This window comes from Carica papaya, chromosome 5 (genome assembly GCF_054855325.1).
Source record: "Carica papaya isolate Zhongbai chromosome 5, ASM5485532v1, whole genome shotgun sequence".
Taxonomy (NCBI): Eukaryota; Viridiplantae; Streptophyta; class Magnoliopsida; order Brassicales; family Caricaceae; genus Carica; species Carica papaya.
This window is the reverse complement of record NC_142313.1, coordinates 8,341,794-8,365,590: the sequence shown is the minus strand read 5'-3', so window position 1 is coordinate 8,365,590 and position 23,797 is coordinate 8,341,794. Positions and strand designations below refer to the sequence as shown.

The window sequence follows — 23,797 nt, the reverse complement described above, 5'->3', positions numbered from 1 at the left end:
ATTTTGGTCAAATAATTCAGAAATGCTGAAGTTCAATCCATCCCTATGTTTGTTTCGGTGCTCATATTAGTTTTAAAATTTTACTTATCAAATTTTTATGTAAAAGCACAATTTAAACATAAATTTGAAGTATTATCACCTTACTTTTTGGATAGGGCGATATAACTTAAATTTGGGGGAGAGTTTAATTTTTTGAAATTCATTTCCAACGGTATAGGGTTTAAAAAATCTCAATTTTCGACCTGCAACCCACTCACACCAACCCCAACCACATCTCACTAAAAAATAAAGAACTACAACCACATCTAACTCAAAACTTTATATGTTAATGAACACTTTATACAATATTATGATACTCACACTCTCTTTATATGTTAAAATATTTAAATAAATAACTGTACATATTATGACATCAAATAAAAAAGGAACCGGTATCTATATTGTGACATTAGTTTTATTTAATATATTTCAATAGATATTATTCTTTTAAATATAAGATAATCTATAAAAAGGAAAAATTTAAACGTGTTAATTTACAATTTTACTTATATATATATATACAAATTTTAGAAACACTTTTAATAACTTCCTAAATATTTGCATTAAGATTAATTAGGCTTTACCTAATGTTTCCTGACACGTGTTTAAGAATAATTTTTTTTTTTCTTTAATAGTGAGTTGTGGGTATAAATTGAACTGAAATTTTATTTGACAACTTTCTTCTCGAGTTATTATTTAAAATATAATAACTTCTACATACAGCAATTCGGTATAAACATGTTACCCAAAAAATTTGCTTCCTGTTTGTAGATCTGACTCCATGGCGAGATCAGCAACTCGGTTGAAAGTTTTTCCATCTTGAAGATACTAGAGTCTCCTCTTTTGGTTATGCGATCAGCAACTTTATTTGCTTCTTTGGCGAAACGACTTAGCTTTACATAATCCAGGCATTCCACCACCCTCCAAGAAGTCAGACCAAATGGTATTTTTCTTCGTGCTTGGCTTGGGCTGGGCAAATTGTTTGCTTGAAGTGTTATGTCCGGAGATATTCAATCAAGAAAACAATTATTGCTTTTTATTACCAGCAGTCATTGCAGCAACATTTTCCATCTCTGAAATGGTGAAACCGAACACCATCCCCTACGAAAATTTCTCGCCTTCGTACAATAGACATGTATTTTGCTGCTGTATGGCAGTCCAGGCAAACCCTTGTGTTCTTAAACACCCTGATAGGGATGTTACCCTTCGTTTTGATCAATCCATAGGTAATGGCCAGCTTCTCCGTATGGCTCATTAGTGTCTTTTCCTTTTCTCCCTCATCGATGTTCTGATGTACGCAACTGATGTCAGGCATGTACCCGACTTTTTTCATTTCAGAAACCAAATGGTACAACTCAAAGTATATTTCCCCTTCATCTGGATGGGGTTTTCCTTCTGCAGAGAACACATGGACTGTCTGATCAATTTGTATCCAGCTCCATACATGCTTGGTTTTCACTCCTTTTTCACGCATCAAGTCTTTGAGACGTGCTACATCTTCCCATATGCTTGACGAAGCATACAAGTTCATCATCAAAACATAATTAGCAGAGTTATATGGTTCTAACTCAAAAAGCTTCTTTGCAGCAACCTCTGCAAATTCCATGTGTTTGTGGATTCGGCAGGATCCTAGCAGAGCACCCCAAACAGTAGCATCTGGCTTTATGGGCATTGTTTGAATGAAGTCCCAAGCTTCATCTAGATAACCAGCTTTCCCAAGAAGATCTACCATGCATGAGTAATGTTCAATTGTTGGCATTATTTTGTAGTCCGTACTCATACTATCAAAATATTTCCACCCTTCATCAACAAAACCTGAGTTTTTGCAACCAGAGAGGAGAGCTGTGAAGGTTATAGCATCTGGCTGGACACCCACTCCACGCATCTCATCAAAAAGTGCAATTGCGTCTTTTCCACGCCCATAAGTGGCAAAAGCCATGATCATGCAATTCCAGCAGGGTAGTGTCTTGTTCTCAAATTTCCTGAAAACTTCATATGCACTGTTTAAATTGCTGGACTTACTATACATATCAATCAGTGCTGTAACTACATATATATCATCGATTAAACCATTTCTTATACAAATGCAGTGTATCTCCTTGCCTTTCTGCAACAGACACAGGCCTCCACAAGCTCGAAGTAAACTGGATATGGTGGCAGAATTGGGTTTGACATCTTCCTGTTGCATTTGGATAAAATATTCAAGGGATTCTCTGTACTTCCCTTTCTGTGAACTGCCTGATATTAGAGCAGTCCATGAAACCACGTTAGGAATTAATCCTGAACTTTTCATTTGATGAATCACAGCTAAAGCTTCCTCCTTGTGCCCCCAAATTGAATACCCAGAAAGCAGACTATTCCAGGTCACTGAATCAGGTTCAATACCCTCCTCTTCCATATGATTCAACAATCTTGTAGCATCTTCAAATTGGCCCTTTGATAAATAGCCTGATATTAATGAATTCCAAGCAACAATGTTCCTGTTGTTCATATTGTCCAAAAATACCTGAGCGCTGGTTAAGCAATCATTCTTCACATACATGTCTATCAATGAGGTCCCTACATATACATCATAATCAAGTCCATTTCTGACGATATACCCGTGAATTTCTTTGCCAAAAGTTGAGAGCCCCAGTTCAGTCACAGCTTGAAGAACACTAGTTATAGAGCTGGAATTTGGCCTGAAACCCTCATCTTGCATCTTTCTCAATATGGCCAAGACTTCTTTGTGTGAGCCATGAAGAGCATGGGCAGACAAAAGGCAGTTCCAGGTTACAATGTCTGGTTTTACACCTGATGATTTCATTTTATGAAACAGGCCCCAAGCATTATTCAAGTAACCCAATACATTATAACTTGAGATAATGGAGTTCCATGAAGACACATTACGATCTTCCATTAAATCAAAGACTTTCCTTGCTAATTCAAGCTTGCCATTCCTTGAATACATGACTATCAAGGTATTGCATATCGACAAATTTGATTCTAGTGAAACTTTCAAAACATACCCATGTATTTGCTTCCCTTCATTGAAAGCTCCCTTATTTCCGCAGGCTTGTAGCATCTTCACCAAGGTGCCAGCCGTAGCCTTGCCAAACGAAAACTGCATTTCCCTAAACAGCTCACTCGCTCTTTCCCATCTCTCATTCCTCAAGTTCACCAGAACAGCTTCATTCCACAAGAGATCTTCTCGTTCTGGCATTTCAGCAAACACTTGATTAGCACTTTCCAAACTACAACACCTTCCATAAAAACCCATCAACGCACACTTCAAATAAACGTCCAGATCAAAACCTCTCTTGATCAGTTCAGCATGAATTCCCAAACCAAGCCAAGTATACGTTAAACTAGCACAGAGTTTCAAAATTACAGTAAGAACTCTACTGTTAAACATCACTCTACTGTGCAACTCATTGAAAACTTCAAGAACTCCATGTTTGTCCCCTCCAAAACTCTCAAACTCCTCTACAAAATAACTCCAATAAACATAATTACGAGCGAAACTCACAAAGAAAACCATGCAAGCCGACCGAAGATCACCAAACTCCAAGTATTTCGAAATCAAAGTTTTGGCTATGGAATCAGAATTCCAATATCCATACGTTTTTATCAGCTGGGCATGAATGGCTTTCCCTAAATCCAAACTTGTCATCTTATTGGGCTTATTTGAAAACCCGAGACCTGAAGAAGGGAGACTTGGAGAAGTAAATAGCGGAAAAGAATTGGAGAATGAGGTGGTTTCAGGGGAGCTGTGAACGAAACTAACAGCCGCAGAATTCGGTGAAGGTTTAAAATCTATGGGTTTACAGTTGTAAGTAGCGCAGAGTTGATACTTATGTGGGTTACTATGGTGAAAATGCAAAGGTATGTTGGACATGGAGGTTCTTTCTTTTGTTCTGCCGGATAGGAGGCCAAAAAGAGAAGGTGAAGAAGAAGAAGGAGGAGGAAGAGGAGAAGGTGGTTGGATTTTGAAGAAATGGCAGTTAAAGGTGATCTTTTCACTCCCATGGCTTTTCCTCGGCTTACACTAGAAAAGGGATGTCGGATTTCTGTCCTTGTGGATAAGGCGGCCTATCCTGATACTGTCATGGAACGAAACGCACCGTTTACCATCTACAGCTCTCTATTCTTCTGTATTAAAATGCATGGAGTGTTAATAAAAAAAAAAAAATCCGTGCAATATTTTATGTTAATAGGAAAAATCCAGCTTTTTTTTTTCCCTCTGTTGTCTTGCCCATAAATAGCAGGAAGGAGATTGGTTTTTGTTTTAGACTTTCAAACAGGAAAATTTTCTCAAGAAACAAACAAATAAAACAGAATAAGATGATTAAAAATAAAAATTTTTCTGGCCCAGCTTAAAATAAAATAGAAGGGCTTATAAATTATTTAACAGCATGCAAATTGTTTATAAAAAAAAGGAATGTATGTTAAATGATTTGCAGAACACTAGCATTAGATAGAAGTTTTATGTTCTTATTGAAAAAAAAAAAGTTGAACCAAACACTGAGCCAACCTCCAGGGGCATGAATGCTTTGTGAAGGAGACAATGATTTGCCGAGAATGGGAGGACAGAAAAAATACTTTACGTTTGGGGTTGTTTTATCATTCTCTATTAAATTCTTAATGAAATTGTAATTATTGTATTAATTTTTTAAATAATTATAATATAAATCCCTGCCTAACTCCTGAATAGTATTATTATATTAATATTCATGCTGCACTCGTTCGTACTGTTAAATATTTATTATTGAAAAATTAGTGTGTTAAAATTTAATATATTTATCGTAAAGAGAATAAATATATTAATTAATTAGCAAATTTTGACTTCTCGTTGTAACTTGATCTTTATCGGTATGCTCATGTGTTAAGTGATGTCCAACAACTTATCATGTATGATATCATTAGAATTTCTTACCCTCAGAATGCGCACAAAAAACTCTTAGTTTTCTAGACCATTGCTTCTCTTTATAACAATATATATATATATAATATGTCTTGATGAGTTATTCTAACCTTGTTTTGAATCTTTTGTATGGGGAATTCAAAGAACCGAAGTAAATCAAACATAAAATTATCTCATAACCATACGTATCAATAATAATATAATATATTAAGACTGAAAATGACATGGAGACTAAGTAAGAAAAATGATTGAAAAACCCAGACGAATTGTTTTATAACTAAGTTATTTTCATTCCCTTCCCTTTCTTTTTCTCATTTTCTTCGTGCTAGGTTATTTTATTCTCTTCTTTAAAGATGTCCATAATCTGATAATTGAAAATTTTAAGTTAACCAGATGGAGGAAGATCAGACCCAAAAAAACCAATTCTTTTCTATTTCTGTTAAATACTCTATGTGAAAATTTTAGATTTTTAATTTCGAATTCAATTCAATCCACTCTGAATAGATAAAATACCAGAGTCTTTATCCCATCCCTTCCCTCCGATTCTCCACGTGGACGGGAGAACGAGTATGCCATTTTTGTCCTCATCAACTGATAGTAAGAGCTATAAATTTATGAACAGCTCCATAATTCTTTTACTACTAGTAAGTTCTCGAGTTATTTTGAAGATTAAATGGCCTCTCCTTGATTCTGATGAAAGCAATAGATCAGCTGTCCTCATCCTCTTCTATACTTTCTTCGGGCTTCCTGTCCAACCCATCCATCAGTCTGAAGTTCATTTCCTTTGCTACGCCCTTAAACCAGTACGTGTTCAATAAACTCTCTTCAAGTCTGATTTGAGGATAGTTGTTCCCGCTGCTCCAACTCCCTCCCTCTCCATGGTTTAAATCAGCAACTTGGATTTCAAACGGAGGAACAGAGTCCTAATCTAGTGATGGTGGCTGAGAAGCTTCCTGCACTTGGGGGAGGAGAGGATTTGAACATAACCCGATAACCAGACAGGGAACTGGGTAACCAAAAGTCAGAAAGCCTTAGGTTTAAATCCGCGTGCTCTGCACATCGGACATATCTAAGCTGAATTATCCTAATAGAAATGTATAATAAATAAAGCTTATCATCATTCATATTCTGCAATTGCTCCATAGCGAGTAAGAAATGTCCATAAAACTCACACACATTAAAGTACAGCCTTTAATAATATCATGCTGTAAAAGAACAAAAAAATTGAACTCGGCGTTCCCTTGAATGCACTAGGAGATTATGGTGTTTCATTTATACTAAAAAAGAAATGTACTACATGTTGATTGAGAATAGACTACAATAACTTATCGTTCACATAAAGTTTTTGTTTTCTTGCTTTTAACAACTATAGGGGACAAATCTATTAATCGCTAGGAGAGACAGTATTTGAGATTAATGCCTGTTAATTTCTGATTCCGTACTTCAGGATACTTGCAAGTATAAAGTTCAGGCCCTATCTTTCCAGAACCTTGCTAAAGATAATCAAAGGATTAAGACGGCAAGATGATCGCATACCTATTTCAATCAAAGAGACAGATAACCGAATCCCGGGTTAGTATCTCCAAACTGGCTCTACCATCGCTCCCTTGGCTGACCATCAGGAAACACAGGAACAGGCACCTTGTCTTCATTCTTAGCAGAGTTCTCTGCTTGTTTACTTGAACTGGCCAATCCAATCTTCAAAGTTTCATCATCTTCATCAAAATCAGGAGGTGTATCATCATCTTCATCACTCCAATCATCACCATCCTCTTCGTCATCATCCTCATCCTCCTCATCATCAAATCCATCACCACTCATATAACTATCAAGATCAGACCATTCTTCTCCCTCCTCACCACTCCAATCTTTCAGTTCATCTGTTACTTCTTCCTCATCATCTTTCTTGGGTGTAACCCTCCTTGTGAATCTTGGAACAGAAACAAGAGCACGGAACTTTTCTTTGACAAGGATTAATGGATCTTTATCTATCAAATGAGAATCTTGGTATGCTTCCCTGAGAAAGACTGAATCCCTATCTCCTTTTAGAGACACATAGAACAAATCAGGGTGCCTAATCAGCATTCCCCTAAGTTGTTGAGAGAATCTAAACTCCTCCCGGAAATGAGTGATGTGATCAACAAGAGTCCTCTTCTCGACTGTGAGGCTCAAAATCTCGTGGACAACCCCACAAGCATGCCTTTCCTTCTCTTTTGTACCAGACCTTAATCCTGAAAAATCTGAATAAGGAGATATATAAGGCAAGTCCCTGAACTCACATATCCTTCTCATCTCACCCTTTGAAAGATTAAGACCCTTGGGCAGCTTCACTCTATTGAACTTAACTGGTCTGTCTATAATCAAATTCTTCTCTTCCAACTCTCTAGCTCGGTTTTCTTCCTCAGCCAACTCAGCAGCTGATACTGCAAGCTTAGGATCCCAGTGAGTTAACTCTAAAGCAGGGCCACGTTCAGTTGCAACTACTCGGAAATACTGAGGGTACCGATGACAAATTGTGTCCCGAAATTCTATAGGAAGCCCTAGATCAGTCCTCAAATGGGCAATTTTCTCCAACAAGATACGCTTCTCCAAGGACATCATCAACAATTTCCTCAGCTTAACAACCAATATGTCTTCCATCTGATTTCTAACCTTCAGCTCTTCCAAGTAAAGCTTTTCTGCTTCTGGTGTCAATTTGAATCTTAATGAATAGGCCCCTTCTTCTACAATTTCAAACACTGCTGGGAACTTCTTCAATAAAGCAATAAACCGACGCTTTTTCTTGAGACCCAGATCCCTTCTATACCTACCCAATGTCCTAAGCGACATAATTCGATCAGGTTGACTCACTAAAATCTTCCTTATCTTCAGTACTAATTTCAATTTCTTGTCCTTCTGAATCACGTTATCAAAAGGAAGCTCCTTCCTTCTCTTCACAGCCGCTCGTATTGGTTCAACTGGGACACATGGTTTCCTTATATTATCGAAATGACCACATTTCTCTTGCAAAATCAATTTTTTTCCCATGAACAGCGATTTGGTTGCCTGGATTGTTGGAAGGCAAGTATGGGATTTGACAGAAATTTTGGGTTTTTGAAGAAGAGGAGGCTTGTAAGAGAGAGAAAAAGGTAAGGTGGGAGATGCTGAGTAATTTGGCGTAGAAAGCGAAAGTCTTGGTTCCATTTCCAGTTTTATCTTCTCACCAAAACACGGAGAAAATAAAAAGCTCAAAGGGAACAAGTAACATAAGAGATATGGATACAGCAACCAATTACCTGTTATGCTTGAGTTCTCTCTTAATGGCTGGTTTTGCGTTTTGCATTGCTCCCACAAATAGGGTTTATCAAAAACCCTCTTGCACAGATTTTTGTGTGCAACTTCTGTTATCTTCGTCTTATCCGGCTATTTTATTTGGGGCTTGAACGAACTATTAATCTAACGAGAAGGGTAAATTTGTAATTAACAGTTTCCAAAACTATGTCGTTTTCTTGGCAACCCGGTTCGGCAGATCAAAGGATTCCGTTTCTTCCATTTTCCGTCTTGCCGCCCCCCACATGGCCCTACTGTAATCTGAGATCGGAGCAAGCTCTTTGACTAGTCAGCGAGTCTGTGACCCGGGAACCCAGCCATATGGCGAAGAGGCGAGAACGCCGAGTTGCACCTAGTTCTGATTGGCGCAAGGTCCGAGTCCAAACAACGAATCCTGGTGACCAATTCGGCGACTCGGCTTCCGGTCGCAAACTCCTTATCATCTTCGTTCTCTTCTTCATCGTAATTCCCGCCGTATCCGTATTGGTCTACTGGATCAAATTCACTCCACGAGTCACCCATGCGGGGTTATCCGTACATCAACGAGGACTAATCAAAACCGACATCAGTTACCAAGAAATCCTCACTGTAAGTAGTAACACGTTCTGTTACTGAGGAAGTCTAGAAAAATCAAAAGCGGAGAAAATTTAAGCGAACATATTTCATTTTCTAATGGAACATGAAATCGCAATATTCTTGTCTGAACAAAGATTCAAAAAATTTCAGGAGAACGCAAAGGTATCAGAGAATGTGTCTCAGCGACATTACACCTATCCGGTGTTGGCGTATATTACTTCGTGGTAGGCTCATTTTTATGCCCTTACTTTTTGTACTAAGCTTTGTTCTACAGTGTTTAATTCTGGACAATGGAAGGTATCCGTTAAGGTTATAGTTGGTTTGAATATTAAATTCTGGTCTTATATGCTTCTGGAATGTCCATGAAGTTTAGCATGGATGAAGAATTCCTGTTTATGTGCAGGAACTCGAAGGGCTACGAAATGGCCAAGAGGTTCAACTCTAAATTCACCCATTTATCACCGGTCTGGTATGATCTAAAGAGGTATGTCCGTGTCCTGATGAGAGTTTCCTCTGTTGCTTAAGCAAATGCTAGTAACAAAGTTCAACTGAGGTTTTAAAGCAATATAATAGTTAGATAAATAGCATTCGTGGTAAATACCATGAGAGTTTTTAGCTAAGTTGGGAGGGAAGATTCGAAGAGGATTAGGTGGAAAAGGTAACGGGTGGTGGGATGATTACCTCAAAAATTATCTCGAAGTCATTATACTCAAATAAAGTAATTAGATCCTGTCATTCTTCTGGTAGCAGCCTAGGGACAGGCTTACTCTTGGAAGGGCGACATAATGCTGATAAAGCATGGATCTCAGAGCTTCGAACCAGAGGAGATGTTATGGTAATAGAAAAGGCAATCAATTTCTTTCTATGCATCTCTTCTTCCAGTAGTTGGATATGATGTATCTTCCAAACTAAGTTGGAAACAGAGGTAACTAAAAGGAAAGAAAATAACAGAAAACACAATCATGAAAATTATGCTCATTAAAATTGCTTTGTTTTAGGTATTGAATTCCTTTGCACTTTGCACTCTCCATAAGAACAGAATGATTGAAAATAACCGTGATGAGTTGTGTAAAATGGAGAGACTTCTATTAGAGTTATCTGCTTTATAGGCGATTGGAATAGCTTGTTTTCTTTCTTTGATTCACGCTTTGTTCTTTACAAACTCTTGCAAAACATGCATATATAGTTTTTTTTTTATATTTTTTTAACACCATGTTGATTCATAGTTGTTGCCAAGAGTTGTTCTGGAAGCATTTCCTAAGGAGCTCCTTAGGAGGAAGAAACTGAGAGATGAAGCTATTCACCTTATTGTGACAGAATGCAAGTAAGTTCTTTGGCAAAATAAAATCTGTAAGAACTGATGAAAGTCTTAACCTGGCCAATATGTATCTCATATAAAGCCAGGAAATACGTGGCATGATAAATTTATATTACTCAATGACCTTTATGTACTTTCGGTCACATTTACATGATCCTGATATTATTTTTTCAGGCACCTTATTTTAAAAAGATAGTAATTTTTGAGTTATTGAGCAAATTCTTTGTCAAGAACTGATTTTGTTGGACTTCAAGTCTCTTCTGGAAAGGAGACTCTTTAATGTTTTCTTTTCTTTCTTTCGTAGTAATGGTGTGATTAGGCACTATTTATCACATATAAAGCTTCTGGTGTTGAATGATCCTAGCATAACTTTCCTTAAGTAGTTGTATCTGTAATTCTTTGTTTTCAAGTAAATTTTAAATATTCTTGCGTGAATTACTTCCTTGATGTTAGGGAAATGAAGTATGATGGTATCGTCCTGGAGTCTTGGTCTAGGTGGGCAGCTTTTGGTGTTTTGCATGACCCTGACATGCGGAAAATGGTAGGTTATGTTACTTTGCAGAATTTTTGTTTTGTTTCAGAGGCATAGGATTAAGAATATTAATGCCGACTTAGGGAATCTTAAAAATATTTTTAGTAGTAATTAGTAATGACATTTAGTATTCTAAATCATGTAGGCTCTTTAGGAAGTCAAAGTTAGTTTTAGAGGATTTTAAATTTCATCAAGATTTAGGAACTTCTACTTTTATCATCATATAAATACTACTAATCTATTAAGTAGACCAAGTTCCTTGAATATCACTCAGTAATCATATTGTTCTTGGTGTTTACTCTCTAATACCTCTCATTCTTTTGCCCTTATCTTACAATTCATCTACGTTCCTCTCATATTCTTCTATTTAACAAAACTCAGTTCTTCTAATTCTCATGTCCTACATAAGTTGGTTTCAAACCCTTGTCCTACATTGAGGTTTGAGTTTTGGCTCTTGGAATCATGCTACTGAATTGTATATTTTTATTCAACTTGATCATCTGGTTCCTTTATTAATGTGGTTTGATGAGCTTTTCAATTATACTATGTTGCTTGGTTCGTTTATTTCTTTGCTCTTTCTTTCCTTTGGTTTTCTGTTTGAAGACAATTACAACAGAAAAGATGATATTTGTAATTTTTTTGATGATTCATAGAACGGTAAAACATTCCACCTCAACAGAATCAGAAATTGGGTTCTCTTTAATGCTAGTATCAGCCTGCCTACCAAATCAAAAAATTATATGGTTACAATATCTTGGACACTTTAACTCTTTACTTATACTGATAACTAATCATACAAAGCTCTTTCAGCTACTTGGATTTCTGGTAGGGAATGAAACTGCAGTCTAGATGTTCTGTATGATTCATGAGGTTTGACCTAATCCTTAATTTTCTAGTGTAGGCACTGCAGTTTATAAAACAACTTGGTGATGCATTACATTCTGTGAGCTCAATGAGAAGGGACAAACAACATTTGCAGCTGGTCTTTGTTATAGGTCCACCTCGTTCAGAGAAGCTCGAAGAGCACGATATAACCCCAGAGGATCTTCAGAGCTTGAATGATTCTGTAGATGGCTTCTCACTGATGACATATGATTTCTCTGGTCCTCATAATCCAGGTCCTAGTGCTCCTTTGAAGTGGATCGATTTCACCTTGCAGCTACTCCTTCCGTCAGCTAGCAATAAGGCTCAGAGTCTGACCAGCAAGATATTTCTTGGCATTAATTTTTACGGAAATGATTTTGTCCTCTCAGAAGGTATGATTTTCTATCATCTCATTATATTTATCTGTTCTTGGTGTCAGGGGTGCTTTAAGGTTAAGCTTTTTTTTTTTTTGAAATAAAAGTATAGTACAGTTTATTAATTCACAAGCATTAAGGGAGTGCTCACTATATACAAAAATATTAAAAGTCAATATATCAGAAAAATCTATGAAATCCTCTATAGAATGGATAGGATGTTCCATAGTAAAAAAAAAAACTCAGGATATGGAGCCATCTGTCTCTATCCCTAGCAAAATCCTCTTCCACCTTATCAAAAACTCTCTTATTTCTTTCTTTTCACACCACCCATAAGATAGTAAGAGAAATAAAACCCACATGTTTCTTCCCATTATTAATGTCCTTCTAGGCTCAGGATTTCTGCTTAAATACCATTCCTCAACAATCTCTCTATTCTTCTATTATCTTCCTCCATATTAAGGTTCCAGTGAATTACAGTTGCTTCCTAGTGTTACTAGCGAGTGGTAAGGGGTGAAGGCGGGTAGGCCACGACGGCTGACTATTCCGGTCAAGAGATGAGAGACACTGGCTATAAGTTTGTGACGATTGAGGGAAAATCGTTTGATTTGGTGAGTGAGGGAAGGGAAATGAAGGGATTGCGAATAAGTGAAATCGGAAGAGGATTTAGGGTCTCAATTTCATTGGAGGAGGAAGTCGAGTGACTACTGGAGGCACTGGAAGATTTTTACTAGCAGAAGGGGGAAGATTTCTAGGAAAGGAACAAAATCAGGCATGGATGCCAGTTCAGGATTGCGCTGGGATGGAATAGAAGAGGGAGATTTCTGGTTTTGTCAGAAGTGAGAGGCAAGCATGCGAAACAAATTATTATTCCGGACAGACCGGAGGTGGATGGATGGTGGCAAATAATGCGATTTGTATTTGAACGTGCTGAAAGGGATATTGTGAATCCAGACTATAACGGGAAGAATAAGGGAACTAAGGAGAGCACGGAGATGCCGGATGAGGGATCAAATGTTTAGGGTATCAGCGTGTTTAAATGTCCCAACTGCCAGACAGAGATGTGTATAGTTGAAGCAGCTGTGAAAACGTATGCGGCGGCGGTGAAGGGGATTGATGCAAGCGGAATGCGGGTAGGGCAGAGTGGGTCCGTTAGTGAGTCGGGTTGGGCAAGATATGAATTTAGAGTGGGTAGGCAAGGGAGGAGAAGTCAAAACACAAAGAGAGTTTACTATTTTGGGGTGGCTGGAGAAGTGAAAAAGAGACTCAAAACCTCATGGGTCGGAACAGGGGAGAAAAAGGGAAGAGGAGATTGTTGTGGGTCGAGAAGGAAAAGTTGGTCGACCAGCCCGATCCAAGTCGACCCAAAATGAAAATGATCCAAGAGTGGAGAAAAAAAATCCCCACCTGACTGAGTTCCCCCAATGCAGTGAATCGGGTTAGGGAAGAATCGACACTAGAAGAAGGAGAGAAGTAGACTGAGGCGATTGATACAGAGGCGGAGGGGCAGAAAGTGGTTCCGTCATGTGAAATGTTTGCTTCTGAGGAAATCAGCCCACTGGCCGTCTAGATGATGGAAATACAGGAGTTGGAATTGGCGGATAGTGCGCGCGGAATGGAGGAGATGGTGTTGGAGGAAAATCGTATGGCGATCATGTGTGCGGAAGAAACAAAAGGGGAGATTGTACCCAGAGGCTGTCTGATGTGATGGGAATGACTTTTGAGGAAGTAGAAGCTCAGTTGGCAGAGATGCTTGGGGAGATAGAAAGGAGGAGGAATGTGAGGAAGAGGGAGAATGAGTTGGTGACAAGGGACAGAAAAAAACAGGGGGATGGTGAGCCGAGGGAACTGAAAAGATTGCAGTCATCAATTAATTATAATGGGAGAAAAAACAGTGGGCAGAGAAGGGAAGGAGGAGCTTAAAACAAAAAAATGGTAGGTAAAATTGTCTCATGGAATGTGAGGGGATTGAATGATAGAAAAAAGAGAGATGTTGTAAAGGGGTGCATGAAGAGATGGAATCCGGATGTAGTGTGTCTTCAAGAAACTACAATGGAGGTGATTGACGAAAGGGAGGCGGGGAGTTTGTGGGGAAGCAAGGAGAAGGGATGACATTATCTTCCAGCGAGGGGGGCAGCAGGGGGGATTTTTGTGATATGGAGGGAAAATAGAGTGTGGTGCTTGGAGGTGATGGTTAGGGATGTGACTATTTCTTGCGTATTTAAAAATGTGGTGGGGGCGCAAGTTGGGTTTTTACGGAAGTGCATTGTAGGGGGTCTAGGGAAGAGAGAGGTGCTGTGGAGGGAGTTAGAGGAATGCAAGGAGAGATGGAGGAGTGATTGGGTAGAGTGGGGGGATTTTAATAGGGTGTTAAGGAGGGGGAGAGATTGGGGAATCAGTATTTGATGGGGAGTGCAGAGGAATTTAAATATTGTATTGATAGGCTGGATTTGGTGGACCTTCCACTAACCATTGGTAATTGGATCTGGTTCAATGACCAAACTAATTCTTCTTTTATAGAATTGACAGGTTTCTTGTGTCTGCAGACTTAGTGTCCAAACTTGATTGTCTTACTCAGAAAGTGTTGCTGAGACTGGTGTCGGATCATGCTCCCATTTGTCTGGTGGTGGAGGGTATTAAATGGGGACCAGTTCTCTTCAGATTGGACAACAAATGGATTAAATTGAAAAGTTTTAACAGTATGGTTACAAAAGTGTGGAAGGAAACGTTGATTGAAGGGAAGGCGAGTTACAGAGTGGCATGCAAATTAAAAATTCTAAAAAATGAGATCAAGAAGTGGTCAAAAGATGAAGGAATTAAAGAGGAAATGCAGACTAATAATATTCTTTTACATATATAGGACCTGGATAGAAAGGAGGGTGAGGTGGGGTTGACGGCGTAGAAGGTGTCTATGAAGGAAGGTTTAAGGGTGGAGACAACGTATAAAGTGAGTATGGAGGAAATTTCATGGCACCAAAAGGCAAAGGAGAGATGGATTAAAGATGGGGACCGGAATACTAAGTTTTTTTAATCGTATAGCAAGTCATAGAAGAAGATGTAATTATGTTGAGGATTTGACAGTGAACAATAACACTGTATCAGGAAGTTAGAATATGAGGGAAGCGGCTCGTTCTTTCTTTTCTGATTTGTACAGGGAAGATTAGAATAATAGATCAAAGCTTGACAACTTAATTTTCAAGCAACTTGATGCTACTGACTGTGCACACCTTGAGAGGGAATTTACATAAGATGAAATAAAAAAATGTTTGATCGAGTGCAATAGGGATAAATAAAGCTCCTGGTCCTGATGGGTTCAACATGTGTTTTTCGTAAGAGTTCTGGCATGTGATGAAAGATGATTTGATTGAACTGTTTGATGATCTTCATAAACATGACTCTTTTGTGAAATCGCTTAATACTACATTATTAGTCTTGATCGCAAAAAAAGGAGCTAAGAATATTAAGGATTTCAGACCCATTAGCTTGGTTGGGTACATTTACAAATTGATATCTAAGATTCTTGCTACAAGAATGGCAGGTGTGTTGAGGAATGTTATTGGTGAGAGTCAGCATGCTTTTGTGGATAGAAGACAAATCATAGATGCGATTTTGGTGGCTAATGAAGTGGTGGATGATATAGTGGGGAATAATAAGGATGGTATTTTGTGTAAATTAGATATGGAAATAGCATATAATTATGTGAATTGAGACTTCGTTGATTATATGTTGGGTAGGCTCGGTTTTGCAATGAAGTGGAGGAAGTGGATTCGGGCTTGTATAAGTAGCTTATCATTTGCAGTCTTGATCAATGGAGGGCCCTCCTCTTTTTCCAAGGCATCTAGGGGCCTTAGACAAGCGACCCCCTTTCTCCTTTAGTCTTTATTATTGTTATGAAAGCTCTTAATATGATGATTGAGAGGGCCTAGGAGAGGGAGCTTTTGAGGGGTGTTTGGTTTGGGAGGAGGGACGGGTAGGTGGAGGTGTCACATCTTTTCTTCAAGGATGATACAGATATTTTCTGCCAACCAGATAAGGAAATGGTGTTGAATCTTTGTGGAATTCTCATGTATTTTCAAGCTGTATCAGGCCTATATATTAATCTTGAAAAATTGGAAATGGTTAGTATGGGGAATGTGTGTGAGCTGGACTTTTTTGCTGGATTGGTGGGGTACAGAAAAACGAGTCTTCCTTTAAAATATTTGGGTGTCGCGTTGGGTGTTAGAGTTAAAGATGGTGCTTTATGGGATCCGGTGATTGAGATGTATGATAAAATATTGATCAAGTGGAAGAGGAATCTTTTATCTGGAGGGATCAACTTATTCTTGTAAAAATTACATTATCTAATATCCCCATACACTATCTTACAGCTCTTCCATTACTGGTTAAAGTGGCAAGAAAACTAGAAAGGATTCAATGCCGTTTCCTTTGGGGCAATGATGATGAGAGGAGGCGTTATCACCTTGTGAATTGGAAGGATGTTAAAAAACTGATTCGGGTTGGGGTTTGGGCATTAGATCTTTGGTAGAGATGAATAAAGCTTTACATAGTAAATGGTTGTAGCAGTACCTCGATGAGGACAGAAGGCTGTGGAAGAGGATAGTGGAGGCGAGATGGGTAAGTGGGAGGGCAGAGGAGGCTGGAAAGTTGCTAGGGGGAAATAGGGGAGTAGGCTTTGGAGGAGTATTTGTGGTTGAGGTGAGAAATGAAGTTCGTATATCAAATGGAAGTTGGGAAGGGGCAATAAAATTAATTTTTGGGAAGATGTGTGGACTGATGGGGGCTGTCTCCAGGAGAGGTTTCCAAGAATTTATGCTTTAGCATAGAACAAAAACATAACAGTGGAGAAGGCTTCGGGTGGTGAGAGAAGTGGGGGAGGTTGGGAGGTGGCGGTTTCTAGGAATCTTAATGATTGGAAAGTTGAGGAATATGAGAATCTACTACTATTTCTATCAAATCTATGTGTACTGAGGGAAGATGAAAAGCTGATATGGAAACCCAAAAAGAATGGGTTGTTCTTGGTCAAATCATATTATGAAATACTCGTGGGTTTGGATGATGGTATTACTATCCCTTTTCCGGCAAAACTGTGGAAGATTAATGCTCCAACTAAGATTGCATTCTTTGCATGGGAAGCTAGTAGGAGTGTCATTTTATCTATCGATTGCTTGAGGAAAAGAGGCCAAGTACTGGTTAACTGTTGCTATGTGTGTAAAAGCCATGCTGAGATGTGTACCCACCTACTACTTTTTTGCCCGGTTCTTCAACATATTTGATCTATGATCTACGGACTGTTGGGGGTTCATTGGGTGAGGGCTGGGTCTCTTAGAGAGGAGATTTGGGCGTAGCAGGGAATGGGTAGGAATGTTAACTTCTTTAATTTAATTCTGTTGACTGTTTTTTAGATTATTTGGAAAGACATGAGTAGAAGAGCTTTTGATGGGGTTGAAGGTGATATGAGTAGAATTAGGGATAAATGCTTTCACTTATTTGGTGCTTTAATTTTGGGGCATGATATGTATATGGTGGAAGATTTTGGATATATGATTGGTTGCCTAACTAATATGTAATTTTTTGTACATGAGTTGCACCCCCTTGGTGCTTTGTTAATAGATTTACACTCTTTATTTAAAAAAAAAAGTCCTTATAGGCTCAGATCTCATCCCTTACTGAGCCAGCTATTGCGCAACTAATCCTCAATAATTAGTAAACCATAGGCTATAACTTATATACGAGAGGCACCAAAAAAGAAAATTATTACAAGATTCTGCCTTCCTTTTGCATAGAAAATAGTCATTCACAATAATTTTTTCCCTTCTCATTAATTCATCAGTCGTCAAGATACATCCATACCCAACCTCCCATGCAAAATTCGGAGTAGCATTCACCTTCCATATTTGCTGAAATGGGGATCTGGGTTCTGTGACTTTATTCTTCGCTAAATGATTATGATATGACTTGACCGTGAAGGATCCATTTTTCTTGGGGCCTCATAATGGTTGATAAGGAAAAATATTTTAAAAGAGACTCATATTCATTAACCACTTAATCATTCATATTCCTCACCACATTCACAATCCACTCCATATTCCCTCCAGTACCTCTACATGACTCGTGTACTGTGATGTCCTTATGCTATGTTCAAGCATAGATATGAGGGAATTAGTCTTTGAGTGCTCCCCCTCTTAAGATCAGGGTCCTACCAAAAATTAATTATGTCCTCCTACGTACACTTTAGCTGATGCATCATGGAATTATGCCCTACCCATGCTAATTTTCCTCTACATATCGTTCCCATGCGGTCTTTCTGAAGCTCTAGAAAACCAATCCTTATCTGCAATACCGAACTTCGCGTTAATCAGTCTCCACTAAAGAGTACCGTTCTCTTTCATGAACCTTCATAATCAATTCACTTGTAGAACCATATTCATCTCCATAAAAGATCTCAACCCCCCCTGGGCCATTGGTTTTTTGACCTCATCCCAAGTCACCAAATTGTACTTCTTCTTACTCAGCAAAAAAAAATTTACACTGAAAAGATTCCAGTTTCTTGACGACTTTTACTGAAATCTTCATATGAGACATGTAATAAATGAGTTAGTTAGTCAGCGTACTTTTAATAAGTGTCAATCTCCCCCCATTTGATAAAATGTTTTTCTTTCAGCTCGCCTATCTTCTTTCAAACCTCTCCACCAGCGGATCCTAAGTCTTCACATCTTTATAGTTAATCCCAGATACTTGATCGGTAATTTTACCGTTTTATATCTCAACATTCTTGCCAACCTGGTATCGTCTCTCCCATCACTTAGACTCACAAACTCGGACTTGGCTAAGTTGATATTAAGGCCATAAACTGTTTGGAAACTCGATAAAACACATTTGAGGTTGAGCATTATGCTCTCTTCCAGTTCATAGAACACTAAAGTATCGTCATTAAAAAAATAGATGCGTAACCTCCTACATATGATCATCCCGACCCACTTTCAACTCTCTAAGCATCTCCAACTCCCTCTCTTATCAACAATTTATACAACGTTTCATCACAACAATGAAAAGTAGGGGAAATAGTAGATCACCTTGTTTCAGACTTTTGGAAGCTTAAAAAAAGAAGATGGACTCCATTCACCATGACTGTAAAAGATATCGTACTAATGCAAGAGTTAATGTCCTTCGTCATTTGTCCAGAAGCTAATCATCCTTAGCATATGATCAACAAAGTCCCAATTCATAAGATCATAAGTCTTTTCCATATCCAACTTGCAAAGAACACCTTCCCTCTTTCAGTATAACAAATTATCCACCACCTCATTAACCATAAGTACTACGTCTAGAATTTGTCTTCCCTCGACAAAAGTGTGTTGACACTTGCTGATCACTTTATCCATTACCTTGGACATCCTTCTGACTAATAATTTTGAAATAAGCTTATAGGCAAATACCAAATGTATAGATCTGAAGTCCTTTATGTTTGTTGCCCCTTCCGCATTGATAATAGGAAGCAAGAAAGAAGAATTTAAAGATTTAACAAAGGACTCCGAATTGTGCAATTCCTTGAAGATGTTTGTTGCCCCTTCCTTAGGGTTAAGGTTTTTTCATCACAGTGAACAGAAACATGTGCAACTGATTAATAATTTGAGATTGAACTCCCCTAGAGAACCACCAACATGCCATTTGGTGTCCTTGACTCTTATTTCTGTTTTTGTTATATGCCTTCTACATGCCATAGGTGTCCATGTTCTCATATTTGGTTCCCAATGACAATAGGATTAGCATTAGTTGCCCCAAGCTCTGACTACTTTGAACACATACAGTAGAACAGAACCTAGTGATCTACCTAATATGTTAATACAAATACCCTCAGGAATATGGTCTTTCTTGTTTTCCTTGAAATATGCTGATTTTCTAGCTTGACTAGATCCGTAATTTTTAGAGTTGACTCTAGATATGGCTTGTCCTAGCATGGGAGTTTGTCTGGGTAATTATTGTTTCAGTAGAATATGAAATAAGAGGAAATATTGTTTGATAATTAGCAGGTTCTGGTGGTGGACCCATCACTGGAAGGGATTACCTCTCTTTATTAGAGAGGCGCAGACCTGTAATACAGTGGGAAAAGAATAGTGGGGAGCATCTGTTCTTATATTTGGATGACAATAACGTGAAGCATGCAGTCTTCTACCCGTCATTGATGTCAATTCTCTTGCGTCTGGAGAAAGCTCATTCATGGGGAACTGGCATTTCCATCTGGGAAATTGGCCAAGGATTAGATTACTTTTTTGATATTTTGTAACCAACACTTTGCCTTTTGGAAAAAAAAAGTCAGCAGCAGCTTTTAACTAATGGCTGTAAAGGCCAGCTCTAGAACTCTAGTGATGAGTTGTTTATTTTATTCAGCTTCTTCTTATTATTGTATTTGAAATTCATAGCGACAGCTGGAAGGTAAGTCAACATTCAACTATGGTAGGTTGGACCAGTAACTGGGATATATACAGATATATGGTCAATTAACAATTGTACTGTCGTGGACAATCAATCAACACAAAATATCTCTCCCTCTGCATTGTCCATGCTTTCTTCTTCTTCTCCTTATATCTTCATTCCTTTCTGTCTTCCCTCCTCCTTCTTCATCCTATCCCCATTTTACTCTCGGTCTGCATTCTCTATTCTTCTTCTTCTTCTTCTTCTCCTTCTTCTCCTTCTCCTTCTGTCTTCATCCCTCTTTCTCTTCTCTTCTTCCTCTTCTCTCTATCCCTAGTTAGGAAGTTTTTCTGGAGGAATTGTCTATGCATTTTGGTGAGCTACGGGTTGTTGATGTTGTAGAATTCAATGAACTTAGCCAAGTAGGATCTTTGCCACATAGCGAAAAAGGTTCAAGGAACTAAAATTCCTTATGCTAACTCCACTCTTTAAGAATCCTGCTTATTCATAGCTTTATATCTGCTCTTAGTGAAGAGTTGAAACTGTTTCTTATAATGGTCAGACTGCAAACCTTCATCTTGGCCTTAGAACAAGCTCAACTATGGAAACAAGCTATTGAGTCCACTCAGCAGATGTCAAAAGCCTTATCACTGTCACTTCCCTCAAGACCTCCCTATTGCATTCACGCTAAAGAGCCAAGAACATTATTAATGATCTTCTTCCTTAGCCAACAAACTGCCGTGAACAATAAATCACCCAAAGAACAATGCTCACCTTAAATATTACAATTCATCAGCACCCAATAAACCAAATGGCCAAAGCATGTCTCAAACACTTGCTTTATCTGGCACTGGATACTCTTTAAGACACCAATATAAACATAAATAATTTATGGTGATTGTTGGAGGTGTTCAAGATGGTGATGACAAGGATAACATGGAGGATACAAATGAAACTGTCGAGGAGACAAATAAAAAAGAATTTAATGGAAGAAGTTCGGTTTTATGTTAAAAAGCATGAAAGCTCAGACAAAATCAAAATCAAAAGATCTTATACCTTCAAGATGTGAAGCTGGGTTGGTGGGCAAATGCTAGAATGATAATAACCAAGGCACTCATGGTACTAGTAGTAAATGGTTGAAGGAGTTGTCATCATAAAGACCTCATGACCGTGCCATTCCCCTCGATATATTTTGCTTCTTCTTAATTTGTACCCATATTTGCATAAAGCTGAGCTTGAAAGAGATATTACTTAAATGTTAGATTCCTCAATTGTATAGCCCACCCATAATTCCTTTGCCTATGTGATTTTGTTGGTTTAAAAAATATATATATATAAAACATCAAAATTTTGTATTGGTTACTGAACTAACGCTTTGATTGGATGACTTGCATAAAAGTTTATTAATATCAAGTATAGTCGGGTATGTGCAAAGTTCGTTAATATTCAAATGTAACCATATTTGAATGATGGTTTATTAATGTCTAATAGTGACAGTTGTTTTTGTTTGCATTGATAAAATAATATGGTTGTATATTTGAGTCTATTTTATCCATATTTTATTGTAATAGTAATAAATTAAAAATAAAAAAAAATTAAAAAAATATAATATTAAATATAGAGATATATAAATATATATAATTAAATATATTATATATATAATTAAAATATTATATATATGTATAATATATAAGTAAAAACATAAATATATATGATAATATATATATATCTAAATAAATTATATATATACATGTATTTATATATAATTAAATATATAAATATATATATATATGCATATATAAATTTATGTATATATGTAATAAAATATATATAACTAAATATATAAATATATGTATATATAAAATCTATATAATTAAATATATTATATACATGTATATATAATTAAAAATATAAATATATAAATTTAATTGAATATATAAATACATATTTATATATAAAAATATATATAAAAGTTCAAATACCTTAAGAAAAAGAATATATATTAAAATAGCAAAAATAAATAATAATTAAGATTTTTATTTCTTACACTGTAAATTCGAGTATTCAATACAATTATGAAAATGTCCTTATCACCGCAGTTCTTAAAGAGAAACGAAATAAATAACTGAAAATAGCAAATAAATGTCCTAAGAATTAACTTCGACTAGTATTTGATGGAGTCTGGGAGAAAACTTATTCATAACCCTCTTACTGATTAGGATTTAGATCTTGATCTTCTTGATATGAAATAATTAATAGAAGGGTGAGCTACATTAATTCAATAAAAATATCACACTAATCACTGATACGAAAATTGAAGGTTGGTAAAAAAAATATAAAACAACTAATGAAGTGCTTAATTTAAGTAAATTCATTTAACATAAAGAAAACTGTTTATTCCATACTTAGCATTACGAGTTTTTCAAAATCAACTTATAAAGATAATTATTCAGATAACATTATGATTTCATTTACGATAACATTATGATTTTATTACAAATGAGCATGAACGACAATTTTTTCTTTTTACCTGCTTACTGAAACTCATGAGGGTCCATAGGGATATTCTCCTACTCGTGAAGCCAATATTCATATTTGTCAATTAATCTGGCTGTTCTAATACCCCGTCCGGTAATGGACGCCAAACACACCATCGCCTCGATATCTCGTGCGGTATAAGGGTGAACTAGATTTTCCAAACCCTTCCGGTATGAGACTTCTCAGCTCCGTCCGACTTAGACAATGTCCACAGTAGGGTTCTTTATGCATTAGATTTGTCTACCCTTTTTCAGGGTACTCAGTAAGCCTTTCTTATATAGATTCAAAGTATAAACTGATTACCAGTTACATACAATAACTTATATTTACATATCAATAGTAGGTCATGCAAATAAGCGATACATACATCAGGAAACATAAATGAAATATTTATTACAAAATGAACCAACAAATAGGGAGTATGCAGTGAGGTAAACCAAATAGTCGAGAGAGCAATTAAGTCTATTAATTTAATTCACGTAATATTCTAGTAAGTATTTTAAGCAGTACATGTAAAATAATAATAAACCAGAAAAAAATATGAACTGACCAGTTCTAACTCCATTAGTGACCTGTAAATTATTCTTAAATTTTTTTAATATTCACAAAATATAGTATTATCGATTATTAAACTTCAATTTATATAACATGGAATAGGGTAAGAAATTTTTACCCCAAATCGGTGTTCAAAACACCGTACTATTTACTGCGTCTCCTGGCAGTCCTCAGATTTCTTAAATTTTTCTTGTAGAAATTAAAACATCTGTCAAGTATTCAAAAATATATTGAAAGGCCAGAATAGGCGTTTTAAAATCTTTCCGGCAAATTTTAGGGTTTCGGCATAACGGCGCTGGCTCCGCTGCCCACGACGATAGTTTACCTCGGCCTGTCCGATTTCAGCCGATTTAGACCGATTTTATGCGTAAACTTGC

The 23,797-nt window shown here is 37.2% G+C and overlaps 3 protein-coding genes across 5 annotated transcripts; 1 reads left to right on the top strand and 2 right to left on the bottom strand.

The window, feature by feature from the left end:
- Positions 1 to 687: 687 nt before the first annotated feature.
- LOC110826160 (pentatricopeptide (PPR) repeat-containing protein) lies at positions 688 to 4,155 on the bottom strand. Its single transcript, XM_022056758.2, has one exon. The coding sequence runs from the start codon at positions 3,914 to 3,916 to the stop codon at positions 1,079 to 1,081; it is 2,838 nt and encodes a 945-aa protein (XP_021912450.1). The 5' UTR covers positions 3,917 to 4,155; the 3' UTR covers positions 688 to 1,078.
- A 1,194-nt stretch (positions 4,156 to 5,349) lies between these two features.
- Positions 5,350 to 8,332, bottom strand: WTF1 (Ubiquitin carboxyl-terminal hydrolase family protein). 3 transcript variants are annotated; one of them, XM_022056754.2, is made up of 2 exons: positions 6,479 to 8,332; positions 5,350 to 5,994 (listed from the first exon to the last, which is right to left on the bottom strand). In XM_022056754.2, exon 1 carries the CDS (start codon positions 8,123 to 8,125, stop codon positions 6,536 to 6,538), a length of 1,590 nt encoding a protein of 529 aa, XP_021912446.1. In that variant the 5' UTR covers positions 8,126 to 8,332; the 3' UTR covers positions 5,350 to 5,994; positions 6,479 to 6,535. The 3 variants fall into 3 exon arrangements, with proteins under 3 accessions (XP_021912446.1, XP_088076486.1, XP_088076487.1); XM_088220360.1 differs by having other exon boundaries at positions 5,350 to 5,948; XM_088220361.1 differs by having other exon boundaries at positions 5,350 to 5,895.
- Positions 8,333 to 8,442: 110 nt separating this feature from the next.
- On the top strand, positions 8,443 to 20,367 carry LOC110826156 (Glycosyl hydrolase superfamily protein). Its single transcript, XM_088220362.1, has 8 exons — positions 8,443 to 8,839; positions 8,978 to 9,051; positions 9,231 to 9,311; positions 9,578 to 9,662; positions 10,054 to 10,151; positions 10,599 to 10,686; positions 11,579 to 11,933; positions 19,946 to 20,367. Exons 1-8 carry the CDS (start codon positions 8,573 to 8,575, stop codon positions 20,197 to 20,199), a joined length of 1,302 nt encoding a protein of 433 aa, XP_088076488.1. The 5' UTR covers positions 8,443 to 8,572; the 3' UTR covers positions 20,200 to 20,367.
- Positions 20,368 to 23,797: the final 3,430 nt, after the last annotated feature.